This window comes from Phyllostomus discolor, chromosome 2 (genome assembly GCF_004126475.2).
Source record: "Phyllostomus discolor isolate MPI-MPIP mPhyDis1 chromosome 2, mPhyDis1.pri.v3, whole genome shotgun sequence".
NCBI lineage: Eukaryota > Metazoa > Chordata > Mammalia > Chiroptera > Phyllostomidae > Phyllostomus > Phyllostomus discolor.
Window position 1 is genome coordinate 80,232,404 of NC_040904.2, and position 16,746 is coordinate 80,249,149.

Genomic DNA, 16,746 nt, shown 5'->3' on the forward strand with positions numbered 1-16,746 from the left:
AAAAGACATATTTCCTAAACTGTAAGGAAATCTAAGAAGTTTTAGGAAATCTGGAGCCATGGATCATGCTCTGCGTAGCTTCTGAACCGCAGACTCTGTAGTAACTGAAGGTTTTCTTTCTTCAGCTCCTAAACCATCAAAACGGACCCGTCGTCCACGTCCCAAACCTAAAACCACAACAACTACTGAGGCACCTCAAACCAAACTGGGTAAATGTGGGTTTCTGGTTAAGGGGATGAGTCCTAGCAGCTTTGGGGAGCCCGGGATTGGAGTCCCTGGTGGGAGTGAGAGCCCCTGTGAGCCCTCTGTGGGTAAAGGCACCACTTACTGCTGCTGCTCCCACTGTTGGGCTAGCAAAGAAATTCATGGTTGGGGCAAACCTGTGTGGCACCTGAATTCCTTGTACTTTCTGCATAAAGATCTTCTCTTTTAATAGGCATTTTATTTACTTTTTTTTATTTCAGTATGTTCTTTTATTAAGGACAAAATATCTTAAATAGAACAAAGCATTTTTAATTCTAGAAACAAACACTGAGTGCCGTCCATCCCCCTACAGCCACTGTGAGGGCGGTGCAGAAGCAGGCAGCTTGTTTTCACTTCCAGTCTACAGTATAGTCAAAGTCGAAACCTGCCCTGACATGAAACTTTCAAAGATTGAACCAAGATGGCGGAAATCTGGCTTGATGTTTGCAGGGGCCATAACCATCTATGAGCTTAGAGAGAGACAAGTTTGTGAAGGACAGGAATAAGGAGTTGGAAAGAAGTTGGGTCTTAAAATCTTGAAAATGAAGAGTCAGAAAGAAAGGGCTATAGAGGCCAACCAGAGGGCACAGACTTCTGGAAAAGGATGTCCTGCTTCTAAGCGGTTATAACAGTGCTATGTTTGGAAGAATCCCTAAGAACAGTTCAAGAGAAATCCTTGAATGTATGACTAGATGTTTGGATCTGACCCTAGAAGCATCAGTGGTCTCTCCCACCTTTATAGGATGCCACATTTTTGTGATCAGAGAGGTGCTCTACCAGGCAGCACACGCTGAGTGAATGTTCCTTATTCTGATTCACTGAGTGCCTTGCCTTAACTGAGGTTTCAGACTCCTTCCAAATAGGAGTTCTCAAGATGAACATGGTTCACTTTGCTGTGCCTTCTTTCACACACAAATATCATCTCTTATGTCTATAATTATTTAGACATGCTGTTTTCTAAAAGCTTCCACAGATAAACCAACAATTGCCAGACCAGTTACCTAAGTACAAGTTTAGTAAAACATTTAAACAAGTTTCCAATGACCGTCTCTAACAATAGTTGGAATTAGGTACTTAGCAGTATTGTGTTGACTTTATCAAGGTACTTATCAGATTTATCTAGGCTATTACTGACTGTTTTATAAAAGAACATTTACCTGGCTTTTAAATAATCTTTAAAATAACAAGTGTTTAATTTCAGAAAAAAATTTAAAAACTACTGTACATCTAGTGAAGCAATATTATGCTTGTAAAATTTAATTTGCTGACTTTCACAAGTGTTTATTTCATTGCTTTTCATTAGTTCCTATTACAGATCTTGAGCCTGGTACTCCTAGAACTGAAGTTCCAGAAATCATAGGTAATGAGAATATGTGTCCTCAAATAGTGTGTTTCCTACCCACTGTCATACTATTGTAGCTACAGGTTCTCCTGCATCTTAAACCATCTCAGCATCCTCTGTTGTTAATCCAGTACAGTCTTTATCTTGAAATTATGCCAAGCTCTATGTCAAGTTATCTGTTGAATTTAAGAGATGTGCATAAACTAATTTCAGGATATCAACCTGTCATGTAACTTTTCAACAATGTGTCATGTGATCATATGCATTTGTTTAAACAGCACTGATTAGTTTAAGCTTCATTTCAAGCATGAATTTCCATCCATCCTTTACTTACAATGCTTATGTCTCATCAATTGTAGAAATACCATATTTCTTTGCTCATATTACTTTTTATTTTATTGTATGAGGATCTGTGGTTATACTGATGGATGTATTATTTCAATAAATAATGTTTTTAGTTAATTGTCAAAATTTTAAATGTGCTAAGACTTGAAAGTTTTAATGAAAGGTATATATGATAGAGTAGGCTGGCTCTTTTCCTTTTCTAACAGGGTTTTTAAATGTTTCTTAACTTTTATTGAATCAAGGACCACTTTCAAATTTTGGTGAGCTTTGATTCTTATGTTTTCAAACATATAAACTCATCATTATACTGTGATTTTTAAATACAAGGCAAAAATAACAGACATTTATTTCAACTTGAACAGAGGGCAAGAAGAGTGATGAATGCTTTCTTTCATAGAGTTAGAAAAGTATATATGATACAAATGTGTAAAAACCTTGTCCAGCAGTGTTTTCCATAATAACAAGAGGCATATGGGAGAACTTATTGTTAACAACAGTTTTAGCTGAGTGCAATACTATATCCATCTTATGAGATTAATGAGTACTTGGCCATTTGGTCAATCTGCAAAGAAAAAGTGTCTCTTTTCTCTCAGTTCTGAAGCTTGAAAATTGACTTCTAAAATTAGTCATCAAGTGAATTTTTAAAATTTCTTTGGCTTATTTTATTCTTTTTGGCCAGTTCTACCTACAGTCCTTGAACCTGTCGCTCTTAGAACCAAGGCTCCAGAAACAACATTAGGTAATGATAATCTGTGTTTCTCATCAATTTTGTATGCCCATTGTCACCCATTCCATCATCATCATAGTCTCATTGCCATCAGCTTCAAAGGACTGTCTTGTCATCATCTGCTGTCTTTCAACTTCATTTTTCTCCTTAAGAGTATTGCAGACTCTTAACAGAAGTTACCTATTTTTAAAAGCTATGCATGGGCCTTGATCAGAATGTCTGTGTTATCTGAGTTTTTGTCATGCATTTTTGTCTAAATAGTGCTCACGCTTAAAGCTGAGTTTCAAATTCAGTGGGCAATGTCTCTATCTTTTCTAGACCACCTAACCACAAATATAGCAATTGATCTAGTGCCATGGATTCCTTGGCCTATTTAAATTTCTTGATGTGAATCTAAGACCACACAACCTAGTCTGTCTATAGCCCTTACCTTTCTTTGAAGTTAGGGATATATAAGGATCTTCACTCTTTGTCTTAACCTTATGTGTTTTATCTCTCAAGAGCCTTCAGTGATAAAAAATTAACAAAATAGGAGAAAATATTGCAATCTTAAAAATTATATACCTAAAATGTCAAGAAAATATAGCATATTTTAGACAATCAAGAGATTATTTCCAAAACCACCATCACTAAAGTAATCCAACATTTCTTCCTTCAGCTCCTAAAACATCACCATGGTCCCATGGGCCCCATCCCAAACAGATATTCCAAAACATGCTTTCATATTAGAGTCAGAAAATCAAACACCTCAGAAAACCTCATGTTGACCATAATAAAATGCTTATCAGAGTTTAAAAGTTGTGACTACCTTCTGCAATAAATTATTCCTAGTTACAGTTTACCAAATCTTCAAAAAGGAACCATTCACTTCCTGTCATTTCAAAAGTTTTTTTTATATTTTATTTATTTATTTTGAGAGAGAGAGGAAGGGAGGGAGAAAGAGACGGAGAGAAACATCAATCAGTTGCCCCACACATGCCCCCAACCAGGGACCTGGCCTCCAACTCAGGCAAATGCCCTGACTAGGAATCGAACCAGTGACCTTTCTGTTTGCAGTACAATGCCCAGCTGACTGAGCCAAGCAGTCAGGGGTCAATTCAGAAATTCAAAAATATTGTTTGTCATTTGAAACTAATGTTTTGAAAGAAAAAATTAAGACTCTGTGTGTTTAAACTTTCTCATTTTCATGTTGTTGCTTTTGGTTAGTTCCTTCTACAGGCTTTGAACTTGTTATTCATAGTTCTGAGGCCCCAGAAACATTAGGTAATGATTTTTATGATCTCATTAAGTACTTTCTTGCTTATTAAAATTCACTCCATCACTGCCATGGTGAGAGTTGCTCTTGCTTTCTTCCACTGCTGTTGTCATTCCATTTCACAGTTCAGCATATAAATAGTCAGGATTTTAATTCATGTGTTACCTATTGTTTGTAACAAATATCCTTAGGTCCAGTTGAGGAAATGTATCTGGGCATGAAACCTCTTTAACATTTTATTATATGATTCAGTGAAGAGTCTGAAGTTCAAATTGCTCTCCTGTTTGGTATTTAGATTTATAGAACACTGTCAATCAAGTATCATGAACTTTCTCTGCATAACTTTACTTTCTATGAGATCTGTGTCATATTCTCATTACTCTCTTCCTGTTTTAAGGAATAAGCATTCCTCATTGTAATAAATTATCAAAAAAAGTTGCTTCCTTATTCTCCACAATGGTTTAGCAATTGTTCTTTGTCTTTACTAAGTAGAAATCTGAGTATCTAATTATGCATGTTAATAGTTATTTCTTTAATAAATCAATAAATTTTATGTATTATTTGGGTCTCTAAAGGACCCTCAGTGAAGATAAGGAACAAATTTTATTAGTATAGTAAAATTTTTCAAACTTAGGAAATAAACTCAAGAAAATCTACTATGGTTTAGAAAACATAGGTCAGTATACAGCGTTGTTGGTGGTTTCTAGACCTACAAACACTATAGTAACCCAAGATTTTTTTCTTTAATTTCAAAGCAATGGGAAAAAAATCCCACCCTTCTCCCAAACTCAAAGCTTCCTGAAGCTTCTCTGTTGAAACCAAGAAAATCTATGGTTTCTAGTTTAAAAAGTCCTTCCAGGCCATTGCAGTTGGGTCCCAGGAGAGACAATGATGCAGCTTGCTAACTTGAACTTCTCACACCTGTGCCCTCTAAGAGAAGGGCAGAAATAGTGAATAGCATGTCTCCCACTACAGGGCTGACCAGACAGCTCATGGTTGGGGAGTGCTCTGTGTAGCTGAATTCTTCATGTGCCCTACATAAGGGTTGTCTCTGACAAAAGATGTATCTTACTCAATTCTCTTACTATCATATTTTACTCATTTCTTTGTCAAAGTGCTGCTTATTTAGTTCATGCAAACAAACACTTCCTTGCCCCCTGGGTTCCCAGCACTATATTAGCCATTGAGTGCGGTGGGTGGGATGCTAAAGGGAGATGGAGTTCTGGCATAAGGCTGTGCTGTACCTTTTGCACAGATGCCAATGCAGTCGTGGAAAACCCTGTTCAGTTTTTCTTACATGTCAGGCAATCTGCTTATACAGAAGCAGCTTATGTAATTGGTAAAATAGAGAGAACATATTTAAAGGAGTCAAGGGTCTGTGTGGGCTATCGGAAAATAGTTGGACTTCAATAACTTTAGGGTTTGAATTAGTAGATGGAAGGGTAGGAACAGCAAAAATATAGCAAAATCCTGACTACTATTGAGGGTACACAAGAGAGCAAACAGGAACGTAGAGCACCACACTCCTAGATGATATTGAGCATTTTGTTAACGATACTGTCAGGAAATCAGCTATAGGAAGCTCTTTAAAGCCCTTGTGAGAATTCAGATTCAGATGCAATATCAATGAGAACCTAATTTTTTCAAATAGACTCTCACTTTTTCTAGGAGGATGCTTAAGGTCAGTGGCCAGCAAAATTTTTTACGGGGAAAATTAGATAGTGATTCTTTTAGTCTTTGCAGGCCAGGCAGTCTCTGTCGCAATGACTCACTTCAGCCTGAAGTCAACAAAAGCCAATATGTAAATGATCTGTAAATATGGCTTGAATTACCTTAGTTTGTGGGTATATTTTTTGTTCCAATAACATTTTATTTTAATTTCATACTATTGTTACATTATGAAATATTACTCTTCTTTTAAGTATTTTCCCATAATTTAACAATGTAGAAAAAACATTCTTAGCTCACTGGCTAAGCAGAGGGAGGGCCATAGTTTGCCAATTTCTGCTTTAAATAATGGTACTCTGCATGGAACTCTCCATCTTCCTGCTGTTTCGAGGGTCTGTGTATTTCAACTCATTGCTACATTTGTCTAAACCTATGAAATAAGTCATACATAACTGACAACTTAGACCCTCTTCCTTCAGCTCTCACTGAACTGCAAACTCTTGAGACCAGTGACACCACCAAGCCTAGAAATGGCACAACGTCAACCTGGTAAATAGATTGCTTAATCTGTCGGGTACACTGTGAATTTCAGGGGACAAACTCCAAGTGCTGTATTTCCAAATATACACAAAAGAATACACATTGAACAACTCTTTTTACGTATGGTACAATGCTCTTTCCATGATTGCATATTGATGTCAAATTAGTAATGTGCCATGTTTATATTAATTGCTACTCAACAGTGTAGAAAAACATCATTCTACTGTTTGCTCTGTTTCATTTTAGATAATATGTATGTGGTTAAATATTCAGCAAAACCACTCAGAAGAATGATTTTATTCTTTATCCTTGCTTTTCACTAACAGTTATGAATTTGTGGCACTGTTCAGTCGTCAGCTCAGTTTGTGCTCTGCCACACGAAAAGAACGCTAGTTCAATTGTGACCATCAAGGATGGAGGAGGTTCTCCCTTTAGTAAAGAAAAAACTTTACCTTATACAATATGAGCCTGAGCATGTTGGCCTTTCAAGTTCAAAACAAAATCTTTTCATTATTCTTAGCAATGCTGTTGCTACACCCTAACATTTATTTTGAAACACTGAATCTTAATTTTTTGTAGCGTAAGATTGTAATCTTTTTCATCTCTTTTGTGCATCTTTTAGTTAGCTAATGGCATTTGGAACTCATGTTGACAGTACAAGGTATGGTTGTTATTGGCAACCTACAATACTTAGAAAATTGTGAGTTCATTTCAGTTATTAGAGCTTCTTTTAGTGTTAATAACATATTATCATATTGGCCAGCATAGAGCAGGTATAGGTACAAAGTACTTTTCTAAACACTTGGTTTGTCTTCATTCATTCAATGCTCACAGTAACCCATCCTTGATCGATTGTATCATGTGTTTAGGGTTTGTTTGCCTGTTTGTTTGTTTGTTTTTTTCATACTAGTTTCTGAAGTCCAGGAATCTGTTACATTTAACACTAGGCTATCAGAGGAAGCTGTGGGTAAAAATGTTTCTTAATGGGAAGTCAGTATATGTGCTTTTTCCCACCTCATAGTGGAAATCCTCTTTGAATGCCCTCATGCCATGACATTTCATAGCTTCTTACACCTTGTCTGTGCTCATCCAGTGACTCTTGAGAGCCAAATATTATATTCAGCACATGTGCTAGTGTCTGCTGTATTGCCATGCAAGTTTCATACTTTCCTTATTCAGTGTCTTCTCAGTCTGAATGAAATATTAATATTTTTATGTTCTGATCACTCTTTCAATGGAATATGCACATGTTATTCTTCATGTCAATATCCTTTGTAGTACTCATCCCCATGCTCTCCAAAGATTCACACTATGTCTTTTTCTCACTAGAGTGCTTTTTAAAAATGGAAGGAAGTGAAAGATCTGCTTTGCTCCGGGCAGAAATTGCTTAGACCCTCAGTTCTCGTGTGCATGTGCGTGTGTGTGTGTGTGTGTGTGTGTGTGTGAGATCTCACACAGCACACTGCCTTTATTTCCTGCGTTCATGTCTGCCATCTTAAATTGTAGTCATCTTCATCAGCCACCTAAATGTTATTCTCATGAATGCATCTACTTAAGGTAACTAACCTTTGTTTTCAAGTAAACAGTGTTCCCTTACAGAGCGCTGCGGACTGCCCACCACTAACCAGGCGTTCCCTGTTTCCTCCCTAGCCTCGGCGGAAACAGATTATGTGTATCCCACTGCCAAAGCACCACTCAGGCCAGAGGAGCCAAACACCGAAGGTGGTAAAGGTTTTCATGCTTTGATTCGTGTAATTCAGCAACCTCTTAATTAGTGTATATTATGTCCATGGAACATGAAAGTTCAAGCTTTGGTACTTGTTCTGCAAGTAAATAGATTTGAAGAGCTGATAGCTTCCCAAATTCTTGGATTCTCAAAATGATCACTGACTCTCTGAATACAGAAATAAATTTCAGTTTCTCTATGGTATCTAAATATTAAGTCATAATATTTGACAACCAGTTAGTGAAAGTTAAAACATAAATATTACTTGGAGTGTTAGTTGTATAGGGTAGAATTTCCACTCTTGGTTCTCTTTTTTTCTTCTCTAAATTCATTGTTTTGCAAAGTCTTAGGAGAATAAGGTGTGTTGATATTGAAGAAAAGTACTTGACTATAGCTTAACATCTTACAATGTGTTAAATTTTTTTCCTTTGTTTTGATACAGTTGTGGAATCTATTACAAATGTGTCTGAACCACCTGAGACCACATTAGGTAATGACACACCCCAACAGCTTTTGTCCTCATTGCCACCATCATCTGAGAACCTTGGGTTCTCTCTCATTGTGAAGTCATGCTGCAACCTCATTCTTTGTCACAGCAGTTCATTTTCTTCCTAGGTTCTCCCATGCATAACCATTCTCCAATAAGTCTCTTCTTCCGTTCAGTTTTGTATCTAGTCCTGGACTCTTTCTCTACCTAAGTCAGTGAAACTGTCCAATGCAAAGCATCTTTTTCCCTAACACTTTGTACTCTGCCAGCTTGATGTTGTACTTTCTACCCTGGCAACATACTTCCCATTAACACTCGTGCCATCACATTCATTTACATGTTTGATGTTTTTTCCATTATTTAAATGGAATTCAATGCTTCTTGAATCAGTTTATGCTTTAACACTTTTTTATTTGTTTTTTCCTTTATGGTTCCTACTGAATATATCTTTCTAGCATTGTTGAGGAAGTACTAGTGTGGAGTGAAGGTTTAAAAAGTAAGGACATTGCTTACTTGGAAAATATTTTTGTAACCTGGCATCTCTAAGCATTTTTAAAAATATATGCATTATGAAGAAGGAGGAATGCTATTTTGCTGCAGACTTGCAGTTTCCTTTCTTTTAAAAAAAATATACTTGTTACCATCATTTCTATTATCTGCACTCAAAGCGTGGGAAACACCACGGTTACCTTGGTTATTCTCCTTCAGTTACCATAGAAGCATCAATTCTACCTTCCCAAACTATGATCCTACCCAGCCCAAATGAGCCTCACACTGCACCGGGTAAATACATTATTTTGTACTTCATGTAGAAGGTGAGTGTTTGCAAAATGTAAGCATGGACAGACAGCATGGGCACTACTCGACGTCAGAAGCTCCGCCTTAATCACTCAGCGTAACAGTCTCTGCCGCCCCACTTCCTCCACGCGCCGTTGCAGGCCGTCAGGTGGCAGTGTCACGAACGGTCTGCAGGGTATGACTGCAAACACCTCTCAGCTGCCGTGCAGGTGTTTAACATAGGAAATGGTAATGTTTCTGGGGAAGAACATTTATATTCCATTGCAATGGCATTTTAAATACTTTATCATCTTGACTAGTTTTACAAGTTCTATCTTCATGTAAAACGTGTTTTAAGGTACCTAATTTGTGTTTGAGGTTAACAGAAACAGGTGTCACTTACCTTACTGTGCAAGTCCTATAAAAAGGCATAACTGACCACAGTTACTGTGTCATTATTCAGGTCCTTTACTTCTTTCCACTCTGTCCTGTGGTGGTTTGGCCATTTCACTGCATATAAAATAATAGAAACTGAACTCAAACCAGTTACTTGGGCAAGTCATAAAAGGTTAACTTGATGGTGGAGTTAGAAATGAAGGAAAACACATCATTAACATGGATAACTAAGGATGCTTCCTTTTATGAAGAAAAATCCTCTAGATATCTATAGGCTCTCTTGAAATAGGAGTTTACTATAAATAAGTCCAAACTTGTGTTTCAATTGCCATTGAACTTTTTAATATGACTCTATTTCCACAGGGAATAGAGATAATAATTTTACTCCTTGTCCTTGGAAATATCCTATTAAATATTGCCTATTAAACTCTATGGTTTAATTATTGCCAAATTTCTGCATTGACCGTATTAACTGAATCTGTGTCACTTACCACTAACTCCAAAGTTCATTGTTTTTAGTAGCTATAATAATCAATATTATCAAAATGTTTAATTGTGAATGCTATTAGCGATTCTTATCTCTTTCTGAATAATTTCCTTGAACTTGCCTATGATATGCCTTGACCTGAAAACCATCTCTCCTACACCCTGGGGGAAGCAACTAGCCTGTCAGTAGGAACCTCCTCAGCAAGTAGTAAGTTGGGAGTCAGGGAATCATGAGACTGAAAGAAACTCTGGAATCAGAGAATTTTAGAATTGGAGGGCTCTTGAAAACTTCTGTAACTTTTGATGGAAACCCTGAAGCTGTCACCCAGTGATGAGCAAAGGGAGCTCTCAATCTCCAGGTTCCAGGTTCCTAAACCAGTGTAACCTCCAAAATACCTTGGTGTTCATCTCTTTCACAGGTGAGAAGATTCCACTGAAACCACTGCATGCCTTGCATATTTTGATTTAGCATCAAAAGGAAGTCTCTGCAGACTCTTTAGAAACAACTTCTAGTGTCTAATAGCACTTATTTGCAGCAATCTTTTCTTAAGGTGCCTGAAACTCCATGACCTTGGAAAACATTTTGTTTCTTCTTACTTCTTTCATCCCAAATATACTTTAATCCAATCATGTGAGGTGTTTCCACAAACTGCAACTTTTCATTTGAAAACTCCTTTTCTCCAGCAGGATATACTTTTAATTTTCTTGGTGAAGAACTAATTGGTTTTTATATTGAATGTCCTAGCACTTCTTTGGGAATTGCCTAGCAAAGGAATAACTTTCTTCAGTAATATACCCTTTTAATGTCTGTTCAAGTTCTCTTCTTCAGTATGATCAATAAAAATTATTCTGTTTAATAATATTAATTTTTCCATCAGTACTTGCTATTGAAATACATTCATTTTCTAGGTATATTTGGAATATAACATGCTAACTTTTTATAGAAGCCATTGTACCTGTTTGCAATCAAATTTTATACTGGAATAATCTGATAAAATGGTTTGAACTTGTATTAAATACTAAGGATGAATACTTGTTATTATAACATTTATTTTAACCTGTTTAAAAGGTGTTTGAAGTAGATGTTTCTGGAATTTCAACAGTTTCCTTTGCCAGCTGAATATCTTGGATATTGTTTAATGTGCCTTCTTGTTTGTTTTCTATTATAACAAGAAATTATTTTTCCATACTTTGTAGCTGTTTGGAAGCTTTACTTGCATTAATTGCTGTGTATTTAAGTCATCAGTCACTCGACAAACATCTCTGAGAACCTAGAGGCTATTAAGTACTATGACTCTGAAGAGCTCTAGAGATCCAAACCTTGTATCCTTTTTTTTAGCTCCCAAGCAAATACCGCTCATTCCTCCCAAGCCAAAAACATCTCCACATCCGAGAGTCCCACAGACACAGCAAGGTAAATACGTGTTTTATATTCTGGCTTGACAAGTTTGATGTTATTGAAGTTCTTCTGTTGAATTATAGCAAGTTGGGTTTTAACCCTTGTGAAACAACTCTTCTTTTGCAGCCTAATAAACATTTACATTTACTTTTAAACTGCAAAGTATATTATTAGAATAGCTTATTCCTGAAAGCTTCCCTATTGTTACATTATTTTGAACAAGAGGATGGAGAAGAATGGAATTTCTTTGCCTCTCCCAGCTTGAGAATCCCTAGTTCTTGCATGATCCAATCACCTAATTTTTTTATACCCTTCAGTAGATTTTATTTAACACAAATGTCATAAAGATTCTATATGTATATCTTATCCCTTTAAGCAAACAAAAAAAATAACAGGCAAAATTTCTCTCAGAATCAGACATTAAAGATCATGCCCAAATATATAGGTTTTTCTTTCAAAAGGGATACTGAGATATGTTTTATAAATTTGTAGAGGGAATCCAGAACCACTACCTGCTAACATTTTCCTTTCCCCAGACCATTAGTGATAGCAAAGGTTCCTTTCCTAATAAATGGTAGGTGTACCTCATATGCTTTTTGGATATACATATCTTATGTATATAAGATATACATATATCTTATATACATATCTATATTAGATATTTTAATATCTAATATCTATAGATAGTTTATATCTATATCTTATGTATATAAGATATAGATATAAGAGATATATATCATATATATAAGATATATTAGATATCTATCTAATATTATACATACATATATATCCTCTCCTGTATATAATATGTATGTATGTATATACCCTGTCCTATAATATAACAATTGTATATTGTTTTGCTGTAAAGGACCCAAACCAGATTCATTATAAACTTATTTTTATTCTGTTGAAGGAGCTCTCATTTGAACAATTAACTCCAATCCTGACTTCTTAACCAAATTCTTGTCTGATTTCTCCAGCTGCCTTAGCCAATCTCCATTCTGGACTATCATAAACTTGACATGCCTCAAAGAAAGCCTATTGTTTTTTCCCCTTTCAATTTACATCTGTGGCAGGTTCTCAGCATTTTACATATGGTTTTTACCTCTCTTCCTCATCCAGCCTCTACAGTTCATTTGTTACTAAGTATGGGACATCCCAGCACTGGTGGTTACTCCCAGCATCTACCCAGTCACACTTAGTCTATAGTCATCAATTAGCTGATCTCCTGTCTCTCTTCTCTCCCTGTTTCAAAGTGTATCACCCTTGATGCTTAAGTGATTGTTTAACTAATTCATTCAATCAGTCATTCAACAAATATTTATTGCATTCTGACTAGGTGCCAGGCAATACACTGGACTTTAGGAATGTGAAACAAAACTGAATCCTTTGTGGTCAAGGAAGTGACAGTCTAGACCAATCACCTAAATTTAAATTTATCATTTAAATATCATTTTCATTATCATTTCATTTTCATTATCATTTCATATCATTATCATTTTTTTGTTTGCTTAAAGGGAAATTCCTTAAAGACAGTTATATGTTCCATATCTAATGATTTTAAATGTGCTTTAATATATTTTAAAATGTGTATTATTTAATTACTAAAACCTTGTTATGAAATAATATGGGTATGATATGTAAGTAGATAGGGGTACTCCCCTGATAGAGGCCTTTAAAATAATAACAATAAATACATGTGAAACAATACATAAACAATACTGGGAAAAATAATATAATGATTAATGAATAAAATAGGAATAATAAAACCAAAGCAATTATATTAAATTTGTGGATAGAAAACTAAACTCTAACTTTAAAAATTAAATCAACAGATCAAAATCACATGAAGATGGTCTCAACTTTTTATTTGGATGTAAAGCATAGGACAAAAGTAGCAGAAAAGGAGAAATGGAAATAAATAAAGCATAAAGCTTAATGAATGTTGGAAAAATAAGAGTAGAGATGAAAAATAAGTGCTTGGAGTTAAGACATTGGAAATATAAATTCCTGGTTAGTAAAATTTTAAAAAGTAAAAGAGATATAAAATAACAAGGAAGACATTCATAATTTTCTTTTTGAATTGTACTCTCTCCATATAAAAATACAGAATAAATCAGCAGCTTACTCTAAATTTCCATTATTATGCTATATTTAAAGTTTCAAATTTGTTTGATTTAGACCTTTAGCCAACCTTTCTCCACAAGATATGCAACTTCAGAATGGACAGGTTAGTGTGTTCAATGTGTTCCACTCCAAATCTGAAACCCTTGGCTGGCTGCCAAAGGAGCAAGAGAGCCTCCTGGTTCTGCTCAACTCAGGCAACTAACTCCCAGCCCATCGGCATCTCCTGTGGAAAATAGCTGCAACCCCGAATACTTCTGGCTTTGTCAGTGCTACTTAATGCAAGGCAACAATTTGGAAAATTGATCATGAAGAACAAAATATACTCTAATTATCCCTCTTAAAAGTGTCCTTAGGATCTCTCTTACTCAAGAGAGTACAATCTTACCTAATAGATCCCACTAATATCCTGGGTTTTTATAGTCTTTCAAGAATGCTTGTGTATGTAGAGATATATATTACTAAATATTTCAAAGGCAGATATTCAAATCCTAGTACTTCCCCTCTAACCCTTGGCTAGCTCTTTAGGAACTTGAAAAGGCTTTTGGGGTGGGAGGATATTCTGTTCACATGAGTGATACCAGATACAAATCATATTATTGGACTAGACGGCTCTCACATGCAAACAGCATCTGTGCCTCAAACTGTAGCACAGGGCGTTCACCTGTCACTTTTTCCAGGGTGAGATTCTATGACCGGGCATGCCACCTTTCTTCTTAAACTATGTGTATGAGTTAGATGGCAAAATTTACCTCTAGATTTGCCACGAAGGCAATGTGGGATAAAAAATGTGGAACAAATCATCAAGAATAGTTTGTCATTAAATAAAGTTGTGATTTTTAGATTTCTGTGGTCACAGGTAACACTTAAGAATCCCAATATTAATTTTATACCTAGAAATCTTATCATCATTCATCTATAGGTTCTCCTAGTTTTTGTAGGAACAAAGTGAAAATTACAATCTTCTCAGATCCCTCAATGTCAACTTTGTCACGATTTTCTAGAAGTGAAAAAAATTTTATAGTTTTCACACCATTTTGACATTTCACATTTAATTGTGACAACTACCCTTTGAGATAAGACAGGTTTAATTATTTCCTCCTAAAACGTGAAAAACAAGTTAAAATGTGACCTGCTTGGTGATAGAGCACCCACATGTTTGGACCTAGTGATAACATCAGGACCTCAGCTTCAGCTCAAGTCTTGTCTCTGGTTCTTAGTAATTGTGTGACCTCAGTTGGACAATCACCAGCCCAGACCTTTAAAGTGAAGCTGATGATTCCTTCCTCTCAGCATTTGATGAGATGAAAGCATTTTTGAAGTTGTTAAACGAGATCTAAATAAAGTAGATCTTTTTTTTCCCCGGTATGTATTCCATTAGCACCTGTTACTCTAAAGGAACAGTTGCAGAAATACATTTTAGTTTGCAAACATGTTCATTTAAAGGTTTATCTGGGGCCTGAGAACTGCAGGGAGAGTAGAATGCCAGCCCACCCACTGCATTCCATTCCATGCTCACCTCCCTTCCTGCTGCCGCCTGATCTGACTCGAAGCTTCTCACATCCATGCTTCATGGGCTTCTACTCTGACTCACTGAACTCATCGTCAAAGAGAGACTTGGGGGGTGTGGGGAGTGATTTAAGGAGAAGTCAAGCAAATGTCCAGACAAGAAAAGCATTTTTGTGTTAATTTAATTAGTAATCTCTTCTGAAACGAAGATTCTCCATCCTACCCTTATGCTTAGTCAAATACCATGTTTCTCAGATTTCATTTTTCTAAAAGCATCTGGAAATCTAACTGATCTATTTTTAGAGCTTAAAGTTTATTTCTCTATGTACCTTCCAGTTTACACCTTTTATATTATCAGTCATTAAGCTTACACTTTGTCACATCTTTTGCCTGTATGCAGACACCAAGTGACTCATGACCTGAGTTCTCTTTTTCAGCGACTAAGGTGCTCCAGCGTGTTACTTCAAAGCCAAAAATGTCACCAAAGCCAGAAGTGTCATATACTCCACCTGGTAAATGTTTTGTTTCATTTTTTAGTCAAATGTATTCTCCTGTCACACTCTGCTGCAATGAAACAGGAGAGCTGATGGATGTGAGGTCCATGTTTCACTGACATTCAGATACCGTGTTGTATCATACAGGGCATGATCATATCAAAGGTGTCATAGAGTTATCTCAGTGCTCGCAGGATGAGCAACTGATACAACAGAAAGGCAGAGACTTATGCCAAGAACAGAATGTTTCTTTTAGAACTAAAATTCCCCTATCTTCTGACTTATAAAAAGTGACCTACCAGTGCTAACTCTGCTGTGCTCCAATGTTTCACCAAAATAAGATAAAGAATTCAGGATTTTTCCACAAAAATTATAAAATGGTGTTTTTACAAACAGAGGAAATAATGTTTAACTATTTTCTTAGGCTTAGAAATTTTACATTATCCAACACTGAGGGTTTGTTTCTTTTTTCCTGTCAAACTTTATTTTACCAGTTCATGGAACAACAGCTTGGGTTAAGAAGTAAGAAATTTACTTCACAAAAAAAATGATTTCTTTAGCTACAAATATAGATGATAGATAGATAGATATAGACATATACCTATACCTAGATACCTATATCTATCTATCTGTCTTTAGATAGATAGATAGATAGATAGATAGATAGATAATCTTGTTTATCGTCTGAGAAGGCCTTTTGTCCACTTATGGGGCAGAATAATCCCATGTATGTGGGAGTGGTGGTGGGGGCTGCAAGGACCAGATCTTTTCTGGGTCTTGCCGCCAATGCTGTGGGTCTTCAAGTGACCTTAAGACACCATTAGCTAAACAGTTCTATAAGCAAAACCAAGCACGTTTTTAACTAGAGTTTCTGAAAAATACTATCAGGTTTTTTTTCCTCTTTCTTTTTAAAGGTCCAATTATTATAAATTCCTAGTACTCCTAGAAGCATATAAAAAATTCCCAGAACCAAAAGTATTTCTAACCGGTAGCTTAAAATGATGACATTTTCTAAAATCCTAACCCAAGGGTAAGATTTTATAGATTTTAGAGAGAGAGGAAAAGAGAGAGAAATATCCATCTGAGAGAGAAACATTGATCAGTTGCCTCCTGTATGTGCCCCAACCAAGGATCAACCTGCAACGTACTGTATTTTTCCATGTATAATGCATATTTTTTTACCCAGTTTTTTAAGGGTAAAAAAGATGCATATTGTACTTAAGTAGTA

The 16,746-nt window shown here is 35.9% G+C and overlaps 1 protein-coding gene across 2 annotated transcripts in view; it reads left to right on the forward strand.

Moving 5' to 3' along the window:
- The window catches only part of LOC114490991 (ABI family member 3 binding protein), a 247,096-nt gene that overhangs the window by 162,272 nt on the left and 68,078 nt on the right, over positions 1 to 16,746 (forward strand). The window contains exons 39-47 of one of the 2 annotated variants that reach the window (XM_036017995.1): positions 126 to 209; positions 1,547 to 1,603; positions 2,610 to 2,669; positions 3,864 to 3,920; positions 7,771 to 7,842; positions 8,289 to 8,336; positions 9,042 to 9,116; positions 11,332 to 11,406; positions 15,462 to 15,536. In XM_036017995.1, coding sequence (XP_035873888.1) covers positions 126 to 209; positions 1,547 to 1,603; positions 2,610 to 2,669; positions 3,864 to 3,920; positions 7,771 to 7,842; positions 8,289 to 8,336; positions 9,042 to 9,116; positions 11,332 to 11,406; positions 15,462 to 15,536 — 603 coding nt within the window. The remainder of the gene's footprint in view (positions 1 to 125; positions 210 to 1,546; positions 1,604 to 2,609; positions 2,670 to 3,863; positions 3,921 to 7,770; positions 7,843 to 8,288; positions 8,337 to 9,041; positions 9,117 to 11,331; positions 11,407 to 15,461; positions 15,537 to 16,746) is intronic. The other variant, XM_036017996.1, reaches the window with a different exon arrangement.